General features: G+C 36.4%; 1 protein-coding gene across 1 annotated transcript; it reads left to right on the top strand.

Moving 5' to 3' along the window:
- Nucleotides 1–1821: 1821 nt before the first annotated feature.
- On the top strand, nucleotides 1822–23556 carry LOC142356025 (uncharacterized; the record flags this gene model as incomplete). Its single annotated transcript, XM_075408012.1, has 3 exons — nucleotides 1822–2186; nucleotides 13058–13176; nucleotides 23346–23556. Coding segments are annotated over exons 1-3 (361 nt in total), but the record flags the coding sequence as incomplete, so codon positions are not given.
- Nucleotides 23557–23640: the final 84 nt, after the last annotated feature.

Raw genomic sequence — 23640 nt, 5'->3', positions numbered from 1 at the left:
GAATTTATGTAAGTTTACAACTAAGTTAAGCGGTGATTTTAGGTAATTTCACCGCGTTAACTGCTGTTCCCACACAATTTTAACACTTTTTTCAAAGCGGTCAATTTATGAATTTTCACTGCTAATTTAAGCGATGAATTTATGTAATTTCAACGCATTCACTGCTGTTCCCACACAAATTTAACACTTTTTTCTAAGCGGTAAATTTATGTAAGTTTACAACTAAGTTAAGCGGTGAATTTAGGTAATTTCACCGCGTTAACTGCTGTTCCCACACAATTTTAACACTTTTTTTAAGCGGTGAATTTTTGTAAGTTCACCACTAAGTTAAGCGGTGAATTTATGTAATTTCATCGCATTCACCGCTTATTTTACATAATTTGGATAACTTTTTTCAAAGCGGTGAATTTATGTAATTTCAACGCATTCACTGCTGTTCCCACACAAATTTAACGCTTTTTTCTGTGCGGTGAATTTATGTAAGTTCACCACTAAGTTAAGCGGTGAATTTAGGTATTTTCACCGCATTGACTGCCGTTCCCACACAATTTTAACACTTTTTTTCTAAGCGCTGAATTTATGTAACTTTACCACTAAGTTAAGTGGTGAATTTAGGTAATTTCACCGCGTTAACTGCTGTTCCCACACAATTTTAACACTTTTTTTAAGCGGTGAATTTTTGTAAGTTCACCACTAAGTTTAACGGTGAATTTATGTAATTTCATCGAATTCACCGCTTATTTTACATAATTTAGACAACTTTTTTCAAAGCGTTGAATTTATGTAATTTCACCGCTAAATTCAGCGGTGAAATTATGTAATTTCACCGCTACCAGGCGATAAAGGTTTTTTCACAGCATTCACCGCCGGATTTATGTAATTTCACCGCATTCACCGCTTATCTTACCAAATTTTCCGCATTCACTGCTTATCTAACATATTTTTGCGTTTAATTGCGGTGACACCTCGACCCGGGTGACATAATTTCATCTTCTTTCGGTGTCAGTTGTTTTTTTAAATTTTTGTATTACCGACAACTACTCAAAAGGTTTTTACAAAATTGCAATTGCTAGTATTTGCTTATCATAATTTTTCAAAATAAACATATCTCAAAAAATTATTAAAAAGGCTTGTCTGATGTGTTATTCAATATTGAAGTGTTATTTGACATCTACTTTGTAAATTTGTGCTGTAAATTGAAAATAGGCAGAACTTTCCGCACAAACAATCCTAAAATTACACTGTTAACAAAAGCGGTAATTGACCGTAAGTTTTTACTTTGTACTTTAAAGTTTAACATTTATATTATCGTATAAATGTTAATCTTGTTAAACTTTTCATGTTTAATCTAATAAAGGTTTAATGATATAAATCAAGTCTTTGCACGAATGTTGCTCTGTTTACTTTTCTCAGATTCAAACTATAAGTTTGGCGTCAGTTGTCTTTACTACTGGCACCAATCGAATGCTGCTTTCGGAAGGAACAAACGACTACATCTACAAGTTTTTCTAGTTTATGTTGATAACTAATGAACATTTATTTGTTGTATATTAAATTTAACTTATCCGTTGGAAACCAAGTAGAAAAGAAGGATGATGGAAATCAACAAATGTGACTCTTTGATACTGTAGTTCTTTTCTATCGCAGCCTCTTTGGCAGCAGCCCAAGCCAGAAACCTGGCGTGAAATTGAGCTGTATTTGCGGTTCTTCCGATCCTTTTATTCAACCGATGTAGCAATTACACTTAATTGGAATTTGTTTTCTTACATTGGAAACGAAAAAAGCTGGGATTACAAACTGAGAGCTTGCTAAAGAAATTTTTCTACTTTGATAGAGATGAATTAAACAAAACAAACTTGGGAAATGTTATTTTTTTCATCAGTAATTTTGAAAGCACTTTGAGTTAATAAATTGCCGATATAAATCATATTAGTTCCAGTATTTTACAAAAAGAGTGACATGGTTGTTGGAAAAACCATAGAAATTAAATCAACTATCACGTAAAATTTTGTGTACACTTAAGATAATTTAGCCAGGAGGATCATTTCATTTTCAAATACCCGAAAAATACTGTAAAAAAACTAATATTCGCGACAAGGACCCAAAATTGTTCAAGTCGTGCGTATTGAAATATCAGAAATACCTGACAAACACAATGATTGGAGTGTCTGGTGTGGAAGATGTGCGTAAGTAATTTTTAATAACCGCTTTTCAGTTTTTATCGACATTGAGCTCTCTTCATAATATTTTTAGTCGCTGTGATTGCAAAAACCCACAAAAAATTAAATCTGCGATTTAAAACAACTCCACTTAATAAATTTGACAGCAAAAAAATTTTGATGAAGACCATAGCGCTTTCTAGGTTTAGAGATTTTTAGTAAACGGATTGATATGCTGTTTCTATCTGAACCCAAGTTGACCCAGAAGGCAAAAAATTTTGGCATCAACCATTTCTGTATATCAATTGATGGCCCGCGGTTTAACTCAGTTTTCTTGCTTCTAAGTTTTTTATCATGAATATGGCTTGATGTTCACGGCATTGATCATTCGAAAAAACAACAGACGGAAAAAGTGGTTGTGGTTTTGGAGAGGTCTCAAAGGTTCTCAATTCAGCTTACGCTTATGAAGAAGGAACGTCGAACTTGCAAAAGGCGTTCCTCATTGTACAAATTTATAGAATCTCTAGTTGGAAGAATTAAGTGATGAGAACTTTTTAATAAAATACAAGGAACCATTTGAGGTTAGTTTTTGGTGTTCTCATCTACATTTAAGCGGTTAATAATCTGCAGTTGTTCTTCTGATAGTATAAGAAATCTTTTAATTTCGCTTGAAAAAGAGATAACTGTTGATTTTGAATATTCATACAAAATTCATGACTGTCCCATAGCTAGATGTCCGATAAGCTCAAAGTTTAACAGAAAACTCTTGAAATCTTTTCCGCAGTGAGAACTAGCATCATTGACAACTTTTTAAACGCTTTCAACACTCTCTGACCAAATGAGTTTGTTGTATGTGTTAAGGTAATTTAATTTTTGTTTTTTGTTTTGGTAGCTCTTGCGTTGGATGGCTTTGAAGCCAAACCAACCATAATGCTCATCAAATTCTAAAACTGGTTTCTGATATAATCTGATGAAAAACTAAAAATTAATGGTTCTTCTTGTGGTTACCGTGGCGATGTAAGGAAGATGAACTAACAAATTGATATTCTTCTAAACATATTGATCTAAAGATATCCTTCAAATTTTTCATGCCTCCGATTACAATTTGTTTGGATCATAATTTACGTTTTGACTGCGGTCATGAAACAAGGAATAACAATTCAGGAGTCGATCTAAGTTCGATTTATCAATCAAACACCAATTTTTCTTGCATCAAGCACGAGTCTCGTCCGGAGTCTTTTTTCGCTCCAATTCAAAATTTTTTCTTCTTTCTAATCAAGGAAGCAGGATAGGAGAGACGCCGAGTCATTTTTTAGTTGGACAACCAAACAAAGCTTGGTGAAAAATTTCAATAATTTATGAAACAGACGATTCCTAAAATAGATCGGCTGTTGATCGGCTAAAAAGTGACTTAATGTTATGAAAACTAATTGAAGAGAACTATATAGGCTACTATTATCTCATATGCGAAAAGATATTGTTGATTTTGTATGGTGTCGTATCGTTAACTTATCAATCACCAATTTTTTTATATAATCCAGATTTTTTTCAGTTAGGAGCTCCTAGTTTGCTATCAAAACAACGTGTATGCTTGTTGAATGCTTTTGAAACCATGTTTTCAGAATCAATAAGCTCAGTTTTCAAACATTTTTCTGGCGATCTGATAAATTCGCTGAGTATGACATCTATGCAGAGAAACTTTCAATGTAAAACCGGGTTTTCTCGAAACATTTTTTCTTTGTTGGGAAATTTGTGGTCAGCTTCATTTAATGTTTTTTGGCATATTCGGGTGCTTTTTTCATTTTTGCCCTCAAAATTGTTGACGCTTTTCCAAGAAAAATAATAAGCAATTCTGTTTTTTTATTGTTTCTTTGCGGAAAAATTTTACTGGCGGAGTGGGGCATTATGAGTCGTCCTATTTTATCGGCCATGAAAATGAACATTTGATGCATCCAGTCTTAGACCCCAAAATGCGATACAAAACGCTAAGGCGATTGCTAGCGCGTAACTGAAAGTTTCAAAGCTAGCCCGAACGGTATTTTTCACTCTGGGCTGGCACCCAGTAGCTGTATCTGAATTCCATCAGCGAATAATTGGCAAGTATTTCGTATCCCATTGGCGAGTATTTCAGTCAGGGCGGCAAAAACCCTTCCCTTGCATGTATTTTCCACCTCTCTCTTACATGTATTCGTCTCATAGACAAATTAACACCCCACTCAAAATGGGAGGACTTCAGGGAGGACATTGGAACTGGATATTTAGATATTTAAATAGGAGTGATGCCTGAGACGTTTGAGTTTTAATGAAGCATAAAGCATTTTTTGAAAACACCCACGCATTCCCTCGAATTCATCTCCTCTGACTTGGTCAAAAAAACCCATGAAGAGACTTTTTCTTGACTTATGATTTCACTTTTGCTCGACACAATTTTTTATCCACGAAAATTTTGGTCGAGGAAAACTCCAGAGCCCAAGTTTTGTTGATAAAAACTCCATCTCAATTTTTTGGGTCCAGCAAATGTCCTGGATGACAAAACTCGGGTCGACCAGAACTTCAAAGATACAAAACTTTTGTCCAGCAAAACTCCAGCGTAACTTTGTTGGTCGTGCAAAAGTCCAGAGCGACAACATTTGGGTGAGGTGAACTCCCGGGCAATCCATAAAATCTAGAGAAAGTATTTTCATAGATCTTTTGGGTCCAGGATGATCTAATCCCACTCAATTTTGGTGAAACATAAGTTTTTCATAGATAGTTCTGGACTAGAGAAATCAAATATTTCATTCTTGAGTTACGCTTGATTTGATGGATCTATCTACACATTTCCTTATCCCGAGATGCGGTGCTCAAAACTACAAAGACCAATATTATTGAAATTGCACTCTTCAACATAAACATTATTTGGATGGGTTTCGTTATAATGATTATGGCATCTGGCACATCTGCCCCGGTCGAGGGTCACCGTAGTTCAACGCAAAAAATATGCAAGATAGGCGGTGAATGCGGAAAACGTTGTAAGATAAGCTGTGAGTGCGGTGAAAAAAATTATCGGCTGGAGGCTGTGAAAATACAAAAATTCTCCACTGAATTTAGCGATGAAATTATATAAATTCACCACTTAGCTCAGTGGCGAAATTAGATAAATTCCCCGGTTGGATAAAAGTTTTCAAAAAGTAAGATTGGGGGTAATTTTACGGGATAAAAAGATGTAAGATAGGGTGGTTATGAGGAGTGAATAAGGAGTTGTTAGAATTGACCCCGCTTAAAATTACCCCCTAATCTTACCTGTTTTTGACATTTTTTCAGAGTGGTAAATTTTTGTAATTTAAACTCTAAAGTAAGCGATGAACTTACAAACGATCGGCACATTTCACCGCTAAAGTATGTAATTCCCCCGCTTAAAAACGCGCATGTTTTACAGAAAGTAGATTGAACTTGTTTTAAATTCAACAAATATCCTAGAGGTTAGTGAAATGTGACGCAGTGGAAGAAAAAGTGGATGTGATGAAGGAAATGAGAGGTTCGAACTTATTTCAGGTCGGTAAAAAGTAGTAGGCGGTGAAATCTGGTGAAATTTTTTAGGTTCAGCGCTTACACTAGCAGTTAAATTACAAAATTTCACCGCAGTTCACCACAAAATTAGATATGAAAATTGCTGTGAAAAAAAAAACTTACAACCGCTGATCATATATATTTTTCCTCGAGCCGGATGGGCTTAGGTCGTGGAAGTATGAACCAGAAGACCTCACCCCGGACGACAGTATACACATCCCCGTTACAAAAATTGAGATCCATATTATGAACTGATCTTTGCATTTCCCTATTTTTTGGCAATATTCCATCCATCTTTTAACTTTGATCACTATAAAAAAATGTTTTTAAAACCTTGACCCCTTGTTGCTACATTATTCACTGAAACAAAGAATAACGAAGAAAACAATATTTTTTTTCAGAATTGCGAAAAAAGGAGACTTAATAAAGAAATAAGTTTTGACCAAACCAAGAAATAACCTTGATTAATTAACGAACTTTGCTGATTCTCTTTATAACTTGACATACGGACTGGATATCTGTTACTAGAATATCTATTACGGTATTTAGTTCTTAAATAGTTTTTCTTCAATTTCACGGGCAGTTCGATTAGCTCATTATTGTCATCTGTCATCTGATCTTCATTTCACATTTGTTCAGTTTGTAGACAGGAAACTGTCTGTTCATGCATGTAAACAAAAATGATTTCCCCTTTCGCGCACGAATAACTCATGATCTTTTTAACTTCCTCCTAATCTTAATTTTGTTTAAATCTTAGTTCATTTCCTTCATTTGTGCTCCAACAAACCAGTTGCAATTCAAGTTAGTCAACTATTTTTCAAAAGTAATATTTCAAGCAGATTAGCTACTCGCGTTGCGAATAACCAATTTCTAAAGTGGAATTAGAATCCAATCTCTAAAGTTTGGCAATCGCACCAATTCAAACAAACAATGGTCAATTGTGATTCGATTGACTTAATACTCAGTTCAAGAGTATAACTTGGCGCAGTCAGCAGTTGACTCTCGCAAGACTCCCCTCCACATCGACGCTTTCTGAGAGTAGGCAACCATCACACCACCCATTTCGTGGGACAAATGGACGCAAAAATGGAAGTTGGCATTGTTGGCTAAAGAGGGGATACAATTGTAGACTTTGATCAACGGAGCACCCACAACGGTCGCATACCCACCAGAACCGGTGTACGAAGAACCAGTAGAAAACAACACCTAGGCAACTGAACGCGTTAGAGAATTTCGCTATCAACAATTAAAGGTGACGTGGCAAAACAGACGTAAGAAAATTGACGAGATAGGTATGTTGTGTGGCAATAAACCTTGGGATCATTGTGAGCACGAGGCATCATCACTTTTCTATCTCTGTATTGGGACAGAGGGCCGCCACAGTTTCAAGAGCAAACACCCGTACTTCCTCATAGAAAAAAGAGTCGATGAAAGAACTTTGGCGTGTAATGGAAGACTCTTTCGTAAAAAATTGGAAAATAACATATGACCTCTCCGTTTTCTTCTCTTCAAAATAAAAAAAGCGAATCTGTTGAGATTTTCTATGGAAGACTCATAGAACAATCAGCAAGTTAAGGCCTGTGAGATGAAGAAACAACATTAACTCGAGACACCTTCATTCTCAACATGTTAGAGTACGATACCCAAAAAGAACTTCTCAAAGAGACAGTGTCACCAACGAAAGCACCTGAAATTGCAACCCTTATGGAGATGGGGTCTCAAAACCAGCAAAAGATAAATCAATTTCTTAATACAAATGCTCACTCAGTAAATATTGTCAACAATTTTCAAGGGCGCAATCGCACCACGAACTACCAACAGCAACGAAAACACTTCCCTCGCCATCCATCTGTTCCCAAAAACTATCAATACACCAGTATTTATGGTAATTGTGGACAAAGTTAGAGTCAAAATTGTCACAAAGTCTGCCCCGAAGAGGCAAGTAATGTAAAAACTGCGCGATTATGGACCATTTTGCCAAAAAGTGTCGCAAACCTACGAATTCACAGCCTCATTCGTCGCTCTCACAACAAACGAACGTCCAGCAGATACAACCAGCACTAAAAGTGATGACGAGGAATCTGTTAAAAATAACACTAGTTACCAACAACTCTATGATCAAGTCTACGACTCCAATAATGACAGCGATTCCGATGACTATGTGGCAGCCATCTCTAGTGATGTTGCAAACCAATTCAAACCCCTTATTGCAAAAATCCAATATGGAAAAATTTTTGCGAACTCGACGATTGACTCAGGCAGTGTGTGCAGTATCATCGAAAAACTTTGGTTACTAAATTCTCAAAAGTACACCATGTGCACGATGGATCACCACAAAACGGGATAAAGATTCAAAACATTATGTAATGAACCGATAAAATTTCTGGGCAAAATTGCAACCACGATCTGCGAGGATGTCTGTTTATTAGTAGTACAGGATGGACACAAACTCATACTTGGAAGAGACCTTTTCTGTAGCCTTGGATTGGCAGTGATGGAGCAACAAGCAAAGAGGTGTAAATACGTTAACAATATTTATAATTCTATATGCAAAGTAAAACAGACAATTTCGTCGCCACTTCCCAATCTGGTTTCAAGAATTGGCCTATCCAACACAAAGGTAACTAAATCAAAGTTTCATCAAAACTTTACAGCAAATCATCAAAAAAGGTGGTCGCGTTCCCATTAACCTACAATCTAGAGTTACTAATTAACTAAATAGTCTACAACAAGAAGGACACAATGAAAACTTATCTAGCTGTTCTGATAAAAAATTCATATCACCAATCGTAATTACATTTAAGAAAGAGCAATCAATCAAAGTAAGCATTAGATTCTAAAGTCCTCAATAAATCAATACATTAAAATAAATATCTAATGCCTAAAATTGAAATGTTATTAGACTCAATATCACAACATCTTACAGACACACAAAATGGCCAACGAGCATATCTTTCAACTAAAGATCTCAAATAGGCATATAGTCAATTACAATTACACAAAGACAGGGCAAAACACTAATTTTAATACCATTTGTGGAGAATCTACAGGCAAATGCAGATGTAAAACCGGTTTTTACGGTCTCATGGACATGACAGCTGAATTCCAAAAAAGCAATGGCCTACAGATTTGTAGGCCCTCAAAACACCTATTGTTTGTTTGACGATATCATATTCGTTAGTACCGGATCAGAATCCGATCAACCCAGTTATTTCATTAAAAGTCTTAAAAAGTTAGATGAAGATACTTTTAGAATTAACCTCCAAATATGCCATTTCGCTTATACAGATATTGGACGGCTCGGTTATAAGTTTACTTAAACTGGCAAATCACCACTTGAAAACGAAACTGCAGCTATATTAGCCATTCCACCATTATCAACATTCAGACGTTTAAGATCCTTTCTTGGATCAGTACACTACATTAGTAAATTTATACCGAATTTAGCACAACTTTTCCAACCTCTTACACCATTTCTTAAAAAATCTACTCACTTTCTTTGGACTGAAATACATTGCCTCAAGCACTGATAATTGCCATTAAAATTCCAAATTAGAAGTTCGAGTAAAGTGCAATGCATCAGGTTTCGGAGCTGTCTCAGGAATTGAGCAAAACACTCCTGATGGATGAAGCCGATAGTATTTGCATCAGGTTTTCTCAATCCAACAGAAGAACGCTACAGCGCTAACGAATTAGAATTACTGACAGTTGTTTGGTCAATTGAATATTTCAAATACTATCTCTACGGAAAGTATTTCACTGTAATAAATGACCATAGAGCTTTACTATCAGTCCTCAAGGAACATCGGTCAGAAAATCATATAATAGGCGACTCTCTAGAGGGATCGATCGCCTAATTCCTCATATTTTTACGATTGAACAGATGCCTGGAGCAAAAATAGGCCTTGTCGATTACATTTAAGAAAATTTTTTCTTACGGTGCATACATTGTTGTAGCAACAACATCTACAATCTGGAAATCTTTTAAACACCTCATTGGACGAAAACCACAAACAGTACGTAAATAAAATAGCATTCTAAAATGAAATTCACCCATACTACAATCGACTAGGTCATTTGCATCGCAAACACCCTATTTTATTAATGAAAATTCACAAATTTATACTAAGGCAATTGCCTCGCATTCCAACTCATAACACTTCGTTACCAATTGCATTGCAACTTACAGTACGGACTAAATCTAATCATTCCAACTTAAAAACGTCAATCGCGTCCCGATTACCCTTCACACATTCTGAACCACAATTTGCACTAAATAATGCTCCATCGCATAAATCACAATCCATTAACAAATTTGCTGCATCTACACTGCGAAAGTCAGACAGCAAATAATGTGAACAGTCTGAACAATTACGCTCAGTAAGGCACATGTTTGATACTAACTCAAATAATCACCACATATTCTTTAATTCAGTCGCGAAAATAAAAAAAATGCACAGATAAAAACGACGCACTCAAAAACACCTTGCTTTCTGCCCAAAGTAACTCTATAATCAACTACTTGGAAAAAAATTCAATCAACTTCATCTCAAAAATGCCAAGAGGAACATCTAGCAAATCTACCCTTACCAAAGCCCGAGTAATTTTCCCGGATAACTCGCCATCAAAAACAACACCCGGAACAAATAACTCCTCTAACACGGTGACAACACCCTCAACCAGTAACATGGAAACTGCAGAGGACATCCGATTAACAGTCACAATCAATCGCATCTTCAGTAAGAAGATACTGGCAATCCTCACTGGGAAAGACGCTATTCTGAAGGAAATTTCAGATTACGTCATCCGCAACGAAGAAGAACGGCTCAAAGATATAAGCCCCTATATCTACACCTACTGGCGTGATATGAGCGTCAAATACGGAAGTTTGTGTATTGATGAACGAATAGCCATACCTAAGGCCATCAAGGATGACCTACTAGAGGACATTCCATTCACCCATACCGGGAGTTTCGCCATGCTTTGGCTGGCCCAAAATATCTGGTAGCCTTATATCCCCCGCGATATAGTAGCTAAGGCTAGTGAGTGCAAATTCTGCACGGAAATTGTTAAGAATCTGAAATCAGTGATTGCGCTTAGCAAATGGTCACCCTTACCCAATTGTTTTGAACCGGGTGACGAAATCCAAATAGACTTTGGTGGACCTACAATTAATAAAAATTGAATAGAGCAATACTTTTTAGCAAGCATTGATCGCTACTCAAAATACACTACAGTAGAATAGTACATAATGCTTCTAGTACAAATGTAATAAAATTCCTTAATATATATATATATATATATATATATATATATATATATATATAATCATGGAGTACCTAGAAAAATTGTATTAGATCAAACTAGATGTTTAACAGGTAAAAAACTCAAAACAATTTATATTGAAAATAATTTTGAACCAATTCATGCACTGGCAAATGTTCTTAGAGCAATAGGCCTCGTAGAACGTCTTTTTCAAACTTTTAAACGACAACTGTTATGTATGAAAGCATATTTAAATATAAAATTTAATCTTTAACATGAAACACCCAGAATTATTCAACAACAGCAAAAAACTAAACAAAAAACAACAAATATCACACAATTTGAAGCACATTTTGGCAGACAATGTAACACACCAATCTCTAATCACAACAAAATCAATTAACAAAAGTCTAAATTGTAATAAAAATAATTAATAACTATTTAGACGTGGACACAATCCCAGGCCAATCGTATCTTACAGATGAACAGTGGGTGGATACCCGAATGTGCTCTGATGTGGAAATAGAGCGTTTAATCCACGCGGCAAATGCCCGTGCTCACGAAGAGCAACAAAAGTTGAAGGACGAGGAACCTAGACTGATGTTGTCACAGGGCATCTCTAGAACAATTACACGCAGCGAACGTTGCATTCAAATAAAGATAGCCAGAAAGATCCACTCCGCAATTTGCCAGAAAAGGAATTTGGACGGCCTTTACGAAGTTTTGGCTCCGAGAAGTACGGTTGGAAATGTCAGTCAACCAACTAGCCTTTTAAAAAAAACCTAACAGACTCGAAGTACGCGTCCGCTCGGATCATGGCCAAATTTGGCACGAAGAACGAACCCAACATGGAACTAGGCCGGTATGTCGATAGAAGACCCAAGAAAATTCATGAAAAGACTCCTGAACAAAAGATTAACAACCACAAAAAAGATCTTATTAGAAAAGACCTTGTGATCAAAAAGATCAATCGCGCCCGAAAATAGCCCGATGATATAAGGGTAATATCGTCGGGACGATCGTGTATATCCACTTCAATCAACGTGGCTAGAGCTGTAATAATGAAAATTCCTAAAAGGAATCGTAAACATTAAGAAGCTTTTCAAAAATCAACCGGACTTAACACAGATTCTTCATTTTATTCCGGCAGAGACAATTGCTGCACCACCAACACAGCCCTCTGTGGCAGGCCACTCTGCGCCGCAAATAACTCCAATGTTGAGATATAAGAAGCGCTCAATACAATTTAGCGATACTTCCGACTCTGACACATCATCTGTACGAAGAAGCAAAAGAAAGTTAATGAAGCAAAAGAAGCAAAGGCAATACATTATTCAGGATATACATGATACACATGGGTATTCTACTGAAATTCTTGTTTCTGACACAACGTTCATTGGTGTACTTTCTCCCAGAAACCCGAATGAACGTTAGACAGTGGATACCAATCTCAACCTACCAATGGAGAGAGACATGACGGCACTTGAGGCAGAACAGCAATCGGATACTTTGGAGCAAAACTTTTTAAAAACTCTTCAAACTTTATATTTTGCTTTATTATTTTATTATTTTTACTATTATTCAACCGGTGACTGAGTACTAATTTTCTGATTTATTTTATTAATACTTATCAATCAATTTTGTTTAAATCTTAATTCATTCCTCTCATTTGTGCTCCAATATACCAGTTGCAATTCAAGTTAGTCAACTGCTTTTCAAAAGTTATCTTTCAAGCAGAATAGCTATTCGCATCGCGAATAACCAATTCTTAAAGTGGAATTAGAATTCAGTCTCTATATTTTGGCAATTGCACCGCAATTACCCAATTCAAACAAGCAGTGGTTAATTGTGATTGAATTGACTTAATACTCAGTTCAAGAGTATAACATAACTCTTTACCATAAGATCAGAAAATGTATTAGGCAATTTGAACTTGCCTGTGATGTTTGAAAAATATTGGATGTTAAAAAGGACTGAGACGCGCAATTCATAAATTTTAAGCTGAAAAATCGATCAAGTATAAAGATGAAGTTAAAAAAAACTATGCAAAACTTTGCAATTTTTTGTCAGAAAATTTATTTTAGCAATTACGATTGACATATCACAATTCATTTTTGCACCCTGGGCTCATCCATCTACTGGAGACAAGCTGGATTTTGACTACTTTCACTACACAGTTCGCAATGACGTTGCTGTTTGGGATGTAAGTAAACATATTTAATAGAAACTCCCTAGCAAACTTATAACAAATTCAAGAGACTATTCGACTATTGGCTCATATCAACGAAAATTGTCTCGGGAAATTTTTGTTTTGATTTGAACCTAAAATTTTCTACAAAAGTTTTGTGAAATAAAAGTTTGGGCTAGCGGAAGTCGTTGTATACAGAAGCTGCAGGTTTATTGCTTTAAACATAAATCCGTTCATTGATTTGGAAACCAATCACAGACTGAGAAACATGTACTCTCTTTCATATTTCGAAAACTTTTGTGTTTCAATCGGTCTCCAGTATACATTTCATACCATATGTTTCATGCGCAATACGTTTTGTGCGCGACTTTTTATCATCAAGGTTTTTCGGAGTTGGTTAGTCACTTAGAGTTAGGTATGTTTGTTTCGAGCACAGAAAAAGTAGCTCTCTCCGCGGAACCCTTAAAAGGATAAGATAATATATGTCGAGTCTGCCTGAAGGGATACGAACAATGATTTTGCCAAATATAACCAAAAAAGATTTCACCGGTAGTTAACACTAAACCTCTGATATTTAGGAGTTTTATTTATGAAACCAACTTATTTATAATCGGCTTAGTCCTGAAATGATTTCCACAGATAACAAGGTTACATTGAACGTAAATACGCTAATATCCTAAGGGATTACAATACCCCATTGAAACTCTATTTTCAGATACCTCTTTAACAAATTAAGAAAAACTCCCATTACAAAAATAAAGAAAACAACCCAATTCAGATATGGAAACATTCTCGATAGCTAATATCCCATCAACGGATGACCTCCAAGTTTCAAATAAATTAATAAAATTTTTGTAAGCTTTTTTGATACATCTCAGTGTAGTATTGAGGAAATTAATTTCCCCGAAAAGACCAATTCTGAACATCCAAAGCTAAAAGAAGAAAGCGTTCATGAACTAACATATCTCTTGCTTCGTTATCGTTAAGTGTTATTCTGCATCAAAGTTTGATACAGGACAAGTAAAAGTGAGATACAGGACGGTGACACTTTTTGAAAGCCCCTCTCCAACCAAGATTCAGAATCGTCATGTAACAGCAACATCAACGATATACAATTGGAGAACATTTTAGCCCCCCCCCCCCGAACAAAATCGTGATGTGCGAGTAGTTAGAGGGTAATTGAGCTATTTCTTGTTAATTCATCGAACGAATCTTTTTCATCTTAAAGGGCTGTGATGTTTTGGTAAAGCAGCCAGAGCGCGCAGTCACCTCAATAGTAAAACCTTGACTTTTCTTCTCTAACCTTGCAGTAGGTTCTTTTAGCGGTGAAATTAAACGCGTTATGTTTCTCCCATAAAAATGCTTCTATTAAATTTGTTTAAGGCAGTCAAATAACGTGCTTCATAAAAGAGATGAATAAGTTAACTTGTAAATGTAAGCAAAGTCCGTTTTGCAATCCTTAGAAACGGAATAGCGCGCTTCAAAAAAAATCATTACGACACAGAGGTATACCCCAAAATTTCCGCCTTAGTAAAATTGGCTTGAAAATTAGATACACACAATGAACGAATTTAGGAGACATCCTTTGTATCTTACTTTTCGGGTTCCGCCAATTTTGCGAAATAAAAGAACATTCGCTGCGAAAAGTAGGTAACAAATCTTGTAGCACGTTTCCACTCAATTTAGGTATCTATTATTTTGAGCATGCAATAAGCACTTTAATAAAGATTTAATTGAAGTTTTCAAAGCCTTAATGTGTGTGGTACAATAGTAAATTTTTAGTTTAAGTTTATTATTTGGTGTTGCTAATTTGGTTCATATTCTGTTTAACTTAATTTAGTTCATTAATCTTCATTTAGTTTGTTAATTCATTTAATTTAATTTTGAAGATCGAACCTTATGATTTCATACTTGTAAATTTGTTTACATCCGGTGTATGATCTTTTGTCTGATCACGTTGTCTGATGAGTGTAAGTTGCCGCATTTAGTAACGTTAACGTATGAACAAATTGTTAAGCAGTTTTTGTTAATTTGTCTAATTTCATTCTTCTCAATTTCGTAATTCAAAATAGTTGACTCTCTCTCTTAACTAGAATCTGATTCGCCAAAGTCTAAATTCAGACGCATCAAAATTTTGGTATCTTTCGCTGAGCGAAATACTCTACAAATAATTGAACGCGATGTCGCTCCGCCGATTCGACTTAAATTCTGTAACACAAATAGTTAAATCTAAAGCAACAATTAAAAGTATTAAAACGCTCCGCCAATTCACCCCTAAATTGGCCACTGTAGAGAAAGCTAATTGGCACCAGGAATCACTCATTCCTACAGATTGTAAATCTGTACGACATGGCGCAGCCAGCAGAAAAACACCGTTGTCGATAGAGCCATTTTGGGAACGACCAACTTCAGACCCACCAATCAGATGGGAGAAATGGAGAATTCAAGTAAAACTAGCGATTCTCGCTCGCGAGAATATCACTATCGACACATTGCTACAACCCAAACCATCGACTGTTCGTTTGCCAGCGGAGCCGAAATACGAGATGCCAATTGACGACACAACCGAGGAAGCAGAGAGAGAGCGTAGAATAAGAAACAACCAGTTGAAATTGCAATGGGAACTAAAATGTCAAAAGATAACAGAAGCGGGAATACTATGCGGGGAGCGTCCATGGAATTTGTGCGATCAAAAATGTGTTTCTCTATTGTACCTAAGTATTGGTACTGAAGGAAGACGATTACTAACACAAAAGTTCCCGCACGACAATATTTACGATTTGACTACACTCAAACTCTGGGAAATGATGGAGATTGCCTTTATCCGCCCAAGAAACATCACATTTGATCGATATGTGTTCTTCTTTCGGAAGCAAGAGAAGGGCGAAACTGTAGAGCAATTCTACAGCATCTTGAAAGAATTGGCTGAAAATTGCGACTTTGAAAACCGAGAAGAAGCCATCATCAGGGACATTTTCATCACTAACATGTTGGATGATGACATTCAGCGAGAGCTTCTACGGGATACAGTTGAACCAGAGAGAGCACTCAGCATTGCAGTCAACATGGAAATGGGAAATCAGAATCAGCAAAGAATTTCATCTAATAACGGAGCAACTGGTAGTACGGTAAATGCAATACAACAATTCAATCGATTCCGCGGCGCGGGTGTACGTGTAACTCAACCAAGCAGAGCAGTCACCAACCGTGCATCCCTTGGACAATGTCGTGGTTGAGGTCAAATCTGGTCACCTACACATCGTCAGGTTTGCCCCGCAATGGGCAAGAAATGTAACCACTGTGGTTTGCAAAACCATTTCGCTAAAGTATTTCGTCGAAGACTAAATAATACAAGAAACACTCAACAAACCAATCGTATTAACACTGTAGAAACGGCTGAAACATCTAATCAAAACTCTAGTCAGGAAAGTCAAAACGTCAATTATATCAATTATAATGAGCAAATCAACTCAGACTATGACTCTTCGGATGATAATTAAGTTGCAACAGTTGAAAATATGAGTTCACCAAATTTATCACTGAAAAATTTGTCATTAACAATCGGAAACACAAACTGTGATTTACTTCTCGACTCTGGTAGTGGTTGTACCATTATTAATATGTCACTGGCAAGAGAAATAATGTTCAATTGTGCCCAATCACAATGGTCGGAGAAAAGACCATTGGAATTGAAGTCATTTTCTAACGATATCGTTCAACCCCTTGGCACTTTGAAAACGCCGATAAAATTTAATGATTGGAGTATTCAGAAAGCAAAAATAACAGTTGTAGCCGATGGGTTTCGACCAATATTAGGACGAGACTTTTTTGATCAGTTAGGCATCACAATTTCTCAAAAGCCTTGTCCGCAAACAGAAGTTAACAATATAGATCCACCTTGTGCAATTAAGAAATCACTCTCAAAGGAGTTTCCTGATTTGATATCCCGAATTGGAAAATCAAAAAATCACACGGTCAATTCAAAATTTCACAAAAATTATCGAGTAATACATCAAAAAGGACGAAAAGTGCCCATACACCTCCAACCGAAAGTGAAAATTGAATAAATGAAAAACTGTTAAATGAAGGACATATCGAAAAGTTAAACAACTGTTCTGATCAATTTTTCATATCTCTGATTGTTATTACGGTAAAAAAGGACAAATCAATCAAAATAGCACTCGATTCAAAAATCCTAAATAAAGCAATTCATAAAAACAAGTATCAAATGCCCAATATAGATTCGCTAAATCAAACAATTTCGCAAACACTGTCAACGGCACCGCAGGAGACGGCTTATTTCACAACCCTTGATTTGCAATACGCTTATAGTCAACTAAAGCTACACAGTGATATGGCCCGCCATTGTAACTTCAATATTGTTAGTGGAGATATGACCGGTACATATCGATTTAAAACTGGATTTTACGGTTTAACGGACATGCCAGCTGAATTTCAAAAAGCTATTGATTGTACTCCTGCCGGTTTGGAAAATACTTTCTGTTTCTTAGAAGATATTTTGATCGTTAGCAGAGGTGGAATCGATAAACATCTAGTTTTGGTACGGAAATGTCTAATAAAACTGGATCAAGAAAACTTACGTATAAATCTTGCAAAATGTCATTTTGCGAAAGAAACGATTGAATGGCTCGGTCATAATATTACACAATCAGGTGTAACCCCACTTTCAAGTAAAACGGATGCAATTGGAAAATTATCGGCACCCACTTATCTTAAAAAACTTCGCTCTTTTATGGGTTCTGTGCACCATCTAGGTAAATTTATCCCGAATTTGTCACAATTATGTTACCCTCTACGACCATTGCTTAAAAACAATTCAAAATTTCTTTGGACGGAAGAGCACGATAAACAATTTTCTTTGATAAAAGAACAAATTACGGAAACCACAGAAAATAAACACTTCGACCCGGAATTAGAAACACGAATTAAATGCGACAACTCGCGTAAAGGATTGGGATGTGCATTGGAATAACAAACACCTAATGGGTGGCATACAGTGGCATTCGCGTCACGATTTTTGAATTCTGTTGAAGACAGATATAGCATAAATGAGCTCGAACTTCTGGGTGTTGTTTGGTCCGTGGAACATTTTAAGTATTATTTATACGGCAAACCTTTTACTGTGATAACTGATCATAGAGCACTTCTCTCAATTATGAGAGAAAATAGATCTAACAAATCATATAATAGTGGACTGACACGTTGGGTAGATCGTTTACTACCATTTGACTTCTCGATTGATCATATTCCGGGCACAAAAATGGGATTAGTGGATTATATATCTCGCGACCCGTATCAACAAGCTGCTAATATATCCGCATATGACGAGCAATTTATTGTAGCTAAATTGGATTTAATTAAACGTAGTGCGAAACGCTTCTTATTGAATGCCGAAAATTACGTCGATTTCGCAGCGCGAAATCAATCTACAAAATGCGTCGTAAATAATCCAAATTCCACTAATAACTTATGTAGTGAATTCGCACCGCGAAATCCAGAACATTCTACAAGCACGCAAATTGACGACTCAATTAGCGAATTAACAATCAATAATTTAAATTCCATCCTCAAAATTGAGACAACTAACATTCCTAACTCGCTTTTCGCCTTCAACCGACCCACCGAACAGTCACTCTCTAATTTAAATCACTTTCAACGAATCGCAACGAAATTCAAGTACGTTTACATGATGTCACAATCAACTTCCGACGATGAAACGCTGATGACTGTTAAGCAATCGACCCCATCGAGAGTACGTTTCGCAGAAGAGGGACCTTCTACGGTCCAAGCAGCACTCGTGACTCCAATAACACCAACAACTGATACAACAGCCACTTCGCCGTCAGTAGACGAATTGTACCTGGACTCATTCAACTTCGCGCTTTCCAAGATCTTCTCCAGCTCTCTAATGGCCAGCCTAACAACAAAGGACGCAATCTTGAAAGAGATTCGCGACTGCATTTTGACGGACAATGCAGATAGATGTAGACAAATATCACCTTACATTCATTCCTTCTGGAAAGACTTGCATGTGAAGAACGGGTGTGTCTGCATAGATGACAGAATTGCTCTTCCCCATGCAATCAAAGACGCTTATGTAGACGCAATCCACGCAACTCATCCTGGTACATGGGGAATGACAGATATGGCAACACACGCGTGGTGGCCATATATGCACAGGGACATAGCAACCAAAACATCAAAGTGCAACCCCTGTGTCAAGATTGGTAAAAACTTAAAAACTATTATACCAGCAAATAAATGGGCACCAATAAAGTTATGTAAAGTTCCTAATGAAGAAATTCAAATTGATTTCGGAGGACCCATCTTTTATGAAAAAAATCAAGAGATTTATTTTCTTGCATGTATTGATCGATTTTCGAAATTTCCAACAGCAGAAGTATTTGATAGAGCTAATGCAGATAATTTTTTAAAGTTTCTTCAAGAATATGTTTTGCTACACAGTATACCCCGCGCAATTAGATTGGATCAAGCTAGATGTCAAACGGGGCAACAAATTAAAACATTTTGTAGTCAAAATAACATACAGCTAATCGAGGCGCCAATACATGACCACAGAGCAATTGGTTTGGTTAAAAGACTCATTCAAACAATCAAGAAACGCCTAGCCTGTATTAAAACGGCGGCGCAAAATCAATTTAATGTGAAAGCTTCACTAGATTCAATAATTTATCAGTTACGAATATGTCGTCAAAAGACTATTAACATATCACATTTGAGGCACATTTTGGCACAAAAGCGAATACACCATTAAGCAATATAACGACTAAACCAGATCCAAAAAGTTTAACTTACAAAAACATTCCAAACAAATATTTAGATTTGGAGACTGTCAGATGGGACCAGCTTATCACAGATGAAAACTGGGACAATGATGAGCGAAGTGACATTGAAATAGAAGTGAAAAGGGACAAACTGGGCAAAGAGGCGACGAAAAGACAAAAGGAGGACCCAAACAAGGAGTCGAGATTAATTTCTCATCCAGATGTTGGCCAATCAATACCCAGAACAGAAACATCACTGGAGGTAAAATTGGCTAAAAAGAGACCACGAACAAAAAGATCAAAGAAAAGTCTCGACGGCTTATATGAAGTCCTAGCACCAGGATCGTCAGTAATTGAAACAAACGAACACACTTCAGTAATTAAAGAACCGCGCAAGAGAAAGGTAACAATCAGAAACTCTGATCTAGCAAAATTGGTACGAAGGCGGAACGAGACACAGAACTGCAGGTATATGCTAACCGTCGACCAAAACTTCCCACGGGCAAAACAACTGAGGACCTCATAAACCACCATGCAAAGGAATCCAGAAAAAAGTTAGAAGGTGGAAAACGAATGAAACATAGAAAAGTGGCAGATGACGTCAGTACAGTGTCATCATTTCACTCCAATGTTACACGCGCCCTCCGAGTAAGATTGCCAACAAAGCCTAAGAAACAACAGACAACGGCGCCACCAAATCAGCCAACAAATTCGAGTAACGATCTCGCGGTGCCAATGGGTTTACCAACTTCAAGTATTGTTATCGCGGAGCCACCAAGCAGACCAAAGAAGAAAGCAGCTACAAAAGCATCAGTAACGGTACTTCCCTCAAAAAGAAAACGTTCCGCAATATCGATCACAGAATCGGACGAATATGTGACTTCAATTCAAACGTGCCCTCCTACAACCCCAAGTACTGCAGCAATTGGAAAACAAAGACGAAGACAAAACATTAAGAAACAACTTGAAAATAAATCAATAATCTCGGCCATACAAACTGCTGCAGCACAGTGCAATCAAGAGGAGTCTAACTTTACAGTCGGCCCATGCTCTCCAACAACCTCATATCCGACTCAATTCTACGTCTCTCCAAATTACGAGGAACCAGAGCTGTCTATGACAGTCGGCGAAGCGGAAAGATATTATGAAAGTGAAAGTGATTAATGTATATTTAAGTAAAAACTGTTGCATTCAAAACTCTGATTAAAACATTACAGTATTAAATATTTTAACAAGTACATATGACTATTAATTTTCTGATAAATAACATATTATTTATTTTTCGCCAAGGGGGAAATGTGGTACAATAGTACATTAGTAGTTTAAGTTTTTATTTGGTGTTGCTAATTTGGTTCATTTTCTGTTTAACTTAATTTAGTTCATTAATCTTCATTTAGTTTGTTCATTCATTTAATTTAATTTTGAAGATCGAACCTTATGATTTCATACTTGTAATTTTGTTTACGTCCGGTGTATGATCTTTTGTCTGATCACGTTGTCTGATGATTGTAAGTTGCCGCATTTAGTAACGTTAACGTATGAACAAATTGTTAAGCAGTTTTTGTTAATATGTCTAATTTCATTCTTCTCAATTTCGGAATTCAAAATATTTGACTCTCTCTTTTAACTAGAATCTGAATCGCCAAAGTCTAAATTCAGACGCATCAAAAATTTTGGTATCTTTCGCTGAGCGAAATACTCTACAAATAATTGAACGCGATTTCGCTCCGCCGATTCGACTTAAATTCTGTAACACAAATAGTTAAATCTAAAGCAACAAATAAAAGTATTAAAACGCTCCGCCAATTCAGCCCCAAATTGGCCACTGTAGAGAAAGCTAATTGGCACCACGAATCACTTATTCCTACAGATTGTAAATCTGTACGACAAAGTGCTTTAAATACATGCAACCACAAAAACTGATTTTTTTCCGAAAAATCCCTCGCACATCAAAGGAAAGCTATGACTCTAAAAGTTCTTGAAGTATGGCATGCTCTTCAAATTGAAGACAATTCAGAGTTGCTTTCAAGCAGTAGCCAAAAAGCTACAGCATGCAACACTTTAGCGTCAGAGCAACAAAGGGAAAAGTATCTTATACTGTCTCTTAAGACTTATAAGATTTTGTAAAAAAAGGTTTTTCCAGTGGCAAGGGCTTTCTCTGAAGCGCTGATTATCAAACTAGGCTGAAAAAAAAATTAAAATTCCATCTTATCAGATCTTACACAATAAAAATTCTGGTAAGAGGAATGTTTATCTTATAAGATGTCTTATCAGATCTTACACGAAAAAAATTCCATCTTATCAGATCTTACACGATAAAAACTTCTGGTAAGAGGAATGTTTATCCTATAAGATGTCTTATAAGATCTTACACGATAAAAATTCCTCTTAACAGAATTTTTTTAGTGTAAATTCTGATAAGAGTATTTTTTATCGTGTAAGATCTGCTCAGATCTTACACGATAAAAATTCTTAGTCAGCATCTTATCAGATCTTACACGATAAAAATTCCACAATCACTGGGGATGGTAAATGCATTTCTCTGTTCCAATTAATATCCAAGGCAAACGTGTGAGACCATGGTCTCACACGTTTGCCTTGGATATTAATTGGAACAGAAAAATGCATTTACCATCCCCAGTGATTGTGAGTGACATCAGAGTGACATCAGAGTCCCCAATGACATCAGAGTGAGTCCTGATGTTTTCATTTCAATCGAAAAATTTATACTCCGAAATAGGTTTGGGAGTTCGATTTTGTTTTTTTTTCAATTGAAACCTATTACGATAAAAGCCACTAAATACCTTACGATACTGTGATAGGATCTTTCTAGATCTCCTTTTTTTTCTTGACATTTCGGATATAGCAGCAGTTGCGGAAGATCGTAGCCGAAACCAATCAAGAGTTGTGCCGTTTTTTAATTCTTAGCGGTTGGTACTCAAAGGTTTCTAAGACAACTGTCGTTATCGCAACGAAAGTTGATTGACAACAAATTGGGCTGATGCAATTTCTACATTAATCCTCTCCCTGATAGTTTCTGACGAAATTGGGCCATTGGCAATTATCCAATCCTAATCATCCTGAAAAAGAGAGTTTCACGAGAAACAAATCTAAAAGTAACTTCAATCTTTCGACTGTATCAGAAAAAAAATTTTAGGCAATGCACTAATTGCCCTCAACCGCCCCCCCCACCCCCAAGTCGACCCCTCCATCTTTATTGATCATAAAACGAGTACCCCCCCCCAAAAAAAAGAACCATAAATATAGAACGCTGGGGGACTGTAATTGGGGGCGAGGACCCAGACAATTTTGATATAAAGATTAAATATTATGGAATAAAGCATGCTACATTTTTTTGTTTTTTTTTTGTATTTACAGATATTTGTCTGTTTCTGCATTCTGATCGCGAACATTTACTGTCTGCTTTGTTTTGTGAATGTAAAGGAACTGAGAGCAATTGAGTTTGGACTGATCTTCGTTCAGACTCTTACAGACATCACTGGCACCCTTTTCTACGCAATTGTAGTTATTGAAAATTACGTGTCGCGCTATCTCTTCTACTGCATGCCGGAACAGATACAGCTTTCATGTAGAATTGAAAACCTAACAATTTTTTTGTTCCGCACAAAATTAATGCGGCAAGTTTTTTCACAATTTTTCCCTTCAGTATTGG

Source organism: Convolutriloba macropyga, unplaced genomic scaffold (assembly GCF_964194025.1).
Source record: "Convolutriloba macropyga unplaced genomic scaffold, txConMacr16.3 SCAFFOLD_835, whole genome shotgun sequence".
In the NCBI taxonomy this organism is placed as follows: domain Eukaryota; kingdom Metazoa; phylum Xenacoelomorpha; order Acoela; family Convolutidae; genus Convolutriloba; species Convolutriloba macropyga.
The sequence above is the reverse complement of the archived record's forward strand: the minus strand, read 5'-3'. Positions and strand labels throughout refer to the sequence as shown.